General features: G+C 45.3%; 1 protein-coding gene across 1 annotated transcript in view; it reads right to left on the bottom strand.

Annotated features, from left to right (window-relative positions):
* HELZ (helicase with zinc finger) overlaps positions 1 to 6,222 on the bottom strand; it is a 174,977-nt gene that overhangs the window by 29,954 nt on the left and 138,801 nt on the right. The window contains exon 28 of the mRNA XM_045299480.1: positions 3,683 to 3,762. Within this exon, the coding sequence (XP_045155415.1) occupies positions 3,683 to 3,762 (80 nt within the window). The remainder of the gene's footprint in view (positions 1 to 3,682; positions 3,763 to 6,222) is intronic.

Raw genomic sequence — 6,222 nt, 5'->3', positions numbered from 1 at the left:
CGATGCAGACAGAAGCGTGTACAGTATGAGCCAATCAGTGGCAGTAATGACAGAGCATGCGCTGTTATGCAAAAACCGTGATAGAGTGAAGCCGCGGAAGTCGAAGCGCGAAGTGGCGAGGGTTCACTGTATAACTTCCCTTGTTTATAGCCAGTTTCCCCTACTTGACATTGGATGATACAAAGAGCCCGATTACACAAGACCCTGCAGTGATTCTGTTTTGCATATGAATACTTTCTAAAGTCCTACCTACAGGAGGTTGGTTTTTATGCCAGGCTGCTCTCATCCTTTTCAAACACAAGCTAGCTCCTAAGTGGTGACAAGGTGAAAAATGGAACACAACGTGGAAAGAAGACAAGCTTTTGTTTCCAGCTCTGTCAAAGCACTCCATGTGTTGTCATACCACACTCCGTAGACGTGTTGATGCTGAAACAATCACCGTGGAATCCCAAGTGCCTGCCTCGCCAGAGGCTCGCAAGTCTGACCTGGTGCTGGCTGCTCCCACAGAAATGGAACAAGACTGACAGCGGGGCACGGGGTTTTGTCTAGTGGCCACACTACTGCAGCAAATAGTGGAATGTGCACTCTCACATGGAATCCACTGGCCCAAAGGGACAACCACTGAATTGGGATTAGCCGTCAAACCCTTGAGAACAAAGGAGTGCATGGAAATTGTCTAAACCATATAACAAGTGGCTGCAATGTCTGTTTTTTTAATGTCTTAGAACCTGACTGAAGTTCTTGATAAATGAAACATTTCTCCACAAACTTCCATGCTTTTAATGACTGGAGGTGATTACATCTCAAGGTTATGCTAAAAATGACATGCAGATAAGCTGCTGTCTTATTTGCCTCCCTCACTTCTGAATACGACATGCATACGAAGCTAGGCCTCATGACATACAAATTTAAGCCCAAACTACAATTCTCCAGGGTACCAAAATGAGCTTCCTGGGCAGGCTGTGTGGAAATGGACTCTGGCACCTATCAGTACCCCAAGTAGACCAGAAGACTGCACGGCCTGAGGGAGCTTGCAGCTACTGCCATCATAGGTCAGAATTAGACTACCTTCTACCATTCTCATCAGTGTGGCCTTGAGCAAAGGGGTGCTAGGAATTCTTTGCGGCTGCTGCTCCTGGGCCTCCCGACCAAGCCTTGTGGTGGGAAAGAAAGCGAATGTGTGTCGGTTTAGCTAGTTCCCTAGCATGGAAGGCTCACGCAGAAACTAATCAACAACAGCATGAGTGATACTGAACTATCTTGGTTTTGGCTGCTTGGATAAGACCCAAGACCCATGAAGTTGGTTTTATGCTCAATTGTCACTGTGGCTGCTGCTGCCATTGCTGCAAAACCCTAACCTGCCACTGTCCTGGCACTGTACCCCTCCCCAAACACACAGCACTTGACTGCACCCTCGCTCAGACTCCACCAGGAGATTCTGATCTGCCTCTGGTGGCCTGAGCTTTACTGCAGTTCTCCTTGGGGGTACTGAACCCCTCCAGGTTCTAGAGTCTGAGAGTCAGTGGTGCCTACAGGACAGAAGCAGGTGGATACAGAGAGAAGCTCTCTCCATGGAGGCTTCCAGGACTGGGGAGAACTTCCTGATGGGAGTGGATGGCACATTTCTGGGGACACTGGAGCCCCTGTGCTGGGAAACCTCGGACCTGGCCTGATACAGCTCTTCACCTGGATCCTTTCTGGAGCTAATGCCCAGGTAATGCTAATTATAGGTAAGTCTCCAGGAACCTTGGAGGTCTGAAAGAAAATTACAGAACCCACAAAGGGCAATGAGACTCTGATTTGGCTCTGGGTGTGCAGGCGGATCTAAGGGTAAACTCATGAAGAACCAGCTTTGGGCAGCTGCTAAGGGCAGAGTCCTTCTACCTTGACACAGAAAGGCTGGCTGGCTTGACGTGCGGGGAGCTATTAGGATTCCTGATGGTAGGGCTGGTAACTGGCGACCTAGCTCCGGGTGGCAAGGGAGGTCTTGGCCTAACTCTGAGTAGTTATGGTCAAAGAGGAAGTACTACAGAAGAAAGGGTTTGCAACAGGAAGGGTGAGTCCACTGCCAGCAGGTACGGGATGTATGCTGATCTGTGCCACACAGTGAGTGATAAAGATGGGATCTGCCCACCTGTCACATATACTGATTTAAAAGTCATTATCATGGAGCAAGTACTTAAAGCATGGGACTAAAAACCCACTGCCACTGAGTCAATTCCAGCTCAAAGCAATCCTATAGGACAGAGTCGAACTATCTGTTCGGTTTCCAAGGCTTTACATCTTTTCAGGAGCAGACAGCCTCATCTTTCTTCTGTGGAGTAGCTAGTGAGGTCAAGGTGCTGACCTTGAGGAATAGCAGCCCAACACGTACTCCACTAAAGAAAAACTAGATGGGACCAAGATAGGAGCCCGGAAGCCTGAGAGTAAGGACTAGCAAGGGAGGGAGTGGGAGAGCAGGAACTCTTAAAACAGAAAGGTCATGTTGGAGAAAGTATGCAAAATTCAAAAGTTCTGTCAAAGGAATAAAAAAATGCAAGATGCTCAAGAAGACAGAAGTAGAAAGTTGTACCAAATATCAAGAAAAAAGTCAAGTTAGACTATCAACTTCAGTAAACAAAAAATGTTTCATAAGATTTGGTGAGTAAGAATTCAACCGCTTCAGTGAACTGTGGAATCCTAATACAAGACTACATAGGTGAAGGAGAAAATATGAGCTAGTTAGAAAGGAGAAATTAGGCACTAGCCTTACGCAGAGTAAAAAAGAGTAGAAAATGGAGAATAAAAAGGTAAAATAAATAGTCTATTAAAAAAAAGTTCACATAGTACAATTTTACAGGGAAAGATGCAAGTGCCTCAGATGTTGATTAGGAAGAAGCCAAAGCAAGAAAGGATCTACAGACACATGAGGAGGAGAGACAAGGTCTGTGAAGACCCAGGAAGAACCGGAACTGGTCTGAACAAGAACTCGTCCTCAGAGACTAGTGATAAAGACGGAAGGCTGGTCAAGGATCTAGAAAGGGGAATGTTGCAATGGGGTGAGATCCTGAGGAGGGATGTCTGCGGCCAGCCCATCCCCTGCTAATAAGAGCAGTAGAAGATAGAAAGTAAACAGGCTGGAGGTAAACCTCCGAGAAAAGTAGGCACAGGGAGCGAGGGGCATGGAAAAGAGCGTGGAGGAGCTCAGAAAGGAAGAGATGGTCCAGTGGCACTCCTTGACCATTGACTGGGTTTTCTCACCGTGGATCCACGAGCACAGAACGAGAGAACGTAGATGAATGGAGTGACACAAGAGGTAAGGGCTTATATATATGGTGGGTGTGAGGGAGAGTTTGTGGATGTAAGGCTTCCCTTCCCCTCACACCAGTTCTTCCCTTTGGAGATACGGATTCTGCCCGAGCCAGAGCTAGCTGGGTCTACTACTTTATCATAGAACGCCTCTACAAGCCTGTCACCAAGTACCATAATTCAAGAAAAGTACACCAGATCAAGTCATGTTGCCAAAGGGATGGGGGGTGGGCGGGTAGCGGGTAGCATGACCATGGGGTTCTTGTAGAATGGAAAATGGAAAAATATAATTAAAAGGCAGATTCTTTTCTTTAAATCCTCAAGATTTAAGATGATCAGGCAGACTAAATTTATGAGGGGAAAAAAACGCATTCACTAAACGTAAGCAGCATACCTGTTTGGGTTCTGTGGGCTTTTTCTCTGGTGTTCGAATCTTATTAATTTCAGGTCCAGCATTATTTGCATCGGTTTTACCTAAGAAAATATTAAAAAATCCTCATAAATTTTCTCCAGTAGATGTGATGTTTCCAATGACTAGACACTATTAGATAAAAATGTAAATATTTCAAACATTTGTTCACACATTATCAATAACTTACATCACTGCCTGGGTTTTGTTCTTACAATTTCAGAATTGCAGTTGCTCTGCAGGAATGAAAACTTATAAGCAAAGCAAACACCATGACCAGGCAAACACTCAATATGGGAAACTCCTGAAAACAGCAGTTCTCAACCTGTGGGTCACGACCCCTTTGAGGGTCAAATGACTCTTTCACAGTAGTCGTCCGGTTCATAACAGTAGCAAAATTACAGTGATGAAGTAGCAACAAAAATAATGTTATGGTTGGGGTCACCGCCACATGAGCAACTGTATGAAATGGTCGCGGCATGAGGAAGTTGAGAACCACTGCCTTAAAACATTAAGTAAACCCAAAAGAAAGGGTCCAGCTTCTGGGTCACGGCACTTCATTTCGTTAAGACGAGACCTATAAAAGCTCTGACATTTCCATCTTCGTGCACAGGCGCAACACTTGGATCAGTTACAAGTGCAAATACGGAAAAACCCAAATAAAAGAATCTACACTGAATAGATTCTGAAGGCATGCAGTTATATACTTTAAAAAATAATGAATATCAAACTACATGAAGTGGATGAAACTGAAACAGGGAGCAAAGTCAAGGCTTAAAGATCACTTTATAGCAGACTTACAAATGCTATTTTGTGAATGTGAAAGGCATTTAATCTACTAAAACTTAACTACTGGCGATTTAAAATTCCTTGAATGAAGCTTTGATTTGGGTTCTTAGTTCAAAGGCACGCTTACTGGAATGTCACTGGAACTTTGTAAAATGGATTATCATATTTTACTACTAAACTTCAAGAGATGAAAATGGCCCCCCACAGTGGGACAAACCAAGAAGGGAACACAACAAATCAGTAATGGGCGCAAAGCCAAGCCATAAAGCCCCTAAAGAGCCCCCCAAATAGATTGCAGGCTAGGAGGGGCAGTTCCAGGAATTCCCCCAGGACCAGTGGGGAGGAATTCCCCAAGGACCAGTGGGGAGATAGTCATAAAGGTCAGCAGACAGACCTGGAAATATGCATGTTTTTTGGTTGTTGTTATGGCTTGTTGTAGTTTTTCGTTTGTTTTTGTTTGGGTTTCTTTTTCTCCTTCTCTTTTTTTTTTGGGGGGGGGTGTCAAATGTTTGTTTTCTATTTGTTTGGACTATGCCATTGTTGGTATGCCTACTTAAACAAGACAGGCGTGGGAAGCAAGCATGAGAAGAAAGCAACAGGACCAACGGTCCCGCGGGTACTTGGGGGGAGAAGGGGGCGGGGGAAAGGTGCGATGGGCAAACAGCACCATAGATAAGAGAACAACTAGGGAATTAAAAACAGTAACGAGGTGGATACAGAGATCCTCGGTGCACTGGCGCAACAGCAATCTAGCTGAAAGTAAATACTATGAGGCAGAAGTGGAGCAAGCATGATGGTGAGGGAGAAGGAAGGTAAAAGGAAACAGGAATGATTTAGGAAGCAAAGCTATGGATAGAGGCACGAGCATAGGGGTGTCCATATGTAATTACATTAATCCATTAAAAATAGAAGTGTTGGCTTATGTACATATATTTATATGGCAATACACTGAAGTAGTAGACGGACTCCCTCAATACAAGGACACACTGTTCTAACAAATTGGCAATCTTGAGATGCTCATCCTCCCAACACAATCACTGAAGATAAAATGGGTGCATAAGCAAATGTGAAGAAGGCAGATGGTGCCCAGCTATTATAAGATTTAGCGTTTGGGGTTTTAAAGGCTTGAAGTGAAACAAGCAGCCATCCAAGAGAGAAACAACAAGCTCGCTTGGAAGAAGCACACCAGCCTGTGCAAGCATGAAGTGTCATCGGGACTCCAGCCTGTGTGAACATGAGGTGTTATCGGGACCAGGTAACAGGCATCAGAAGACCCTTAACAATCAAACAAACAAAAGCATATGGTTAAGAATGAGGGGGATTGGAGCAGAGACCCAAAGCCCATCTGTAGACAATGGAACATCCCCCACAGAGGGGTCACAGGGAAAGGATGAGCCAACCAGGGTACAATAAAGCACCGATGAAACACACAATATCCCTCTGGTTCCTTCAGGCTTCCTCACCCCACCACCATGACCCCAGTGATGCCTCTCACTTCAGACTAGACTGGATCATGTACACAGCCGTAGATAAGAGCTCAGGACACATGCAACCCAGGAGCAGGAATGGGAAGAGAGATACCAGATGGGAAGGGTGAAGGGGGAGAGGAGGGGAAGAAGGGAAACTGATCGACACACAACCACACACACCCCTCCAGGGGAAAGAACAATGGAAACCATGGGGGAAGGGAGACAGTGGTCGGTGTGAGACATGGAAATAATATATAATCTATCAAG

This window comes from Echinops telfairi, unplaced genomic scaffold (assembly GCF_000313985.2).
Source record: "Echinops telfairi isolate 266 unplaced genomic scaffold, ASM31398v2 ScPeMD7_7458;HRSCAF=8496, whole genome shotgun sequence".
Taxonomy (NCBI): domain Eukaryota; kingdom Metazoa; phylum Chordata; class Mammalia; order Afrosoricida; family Tenrecidae; genus Echinops; species Echinops telfairi.
This window is presented reverse-complemented; position numbering and strand designations above follow the sequence as displayed.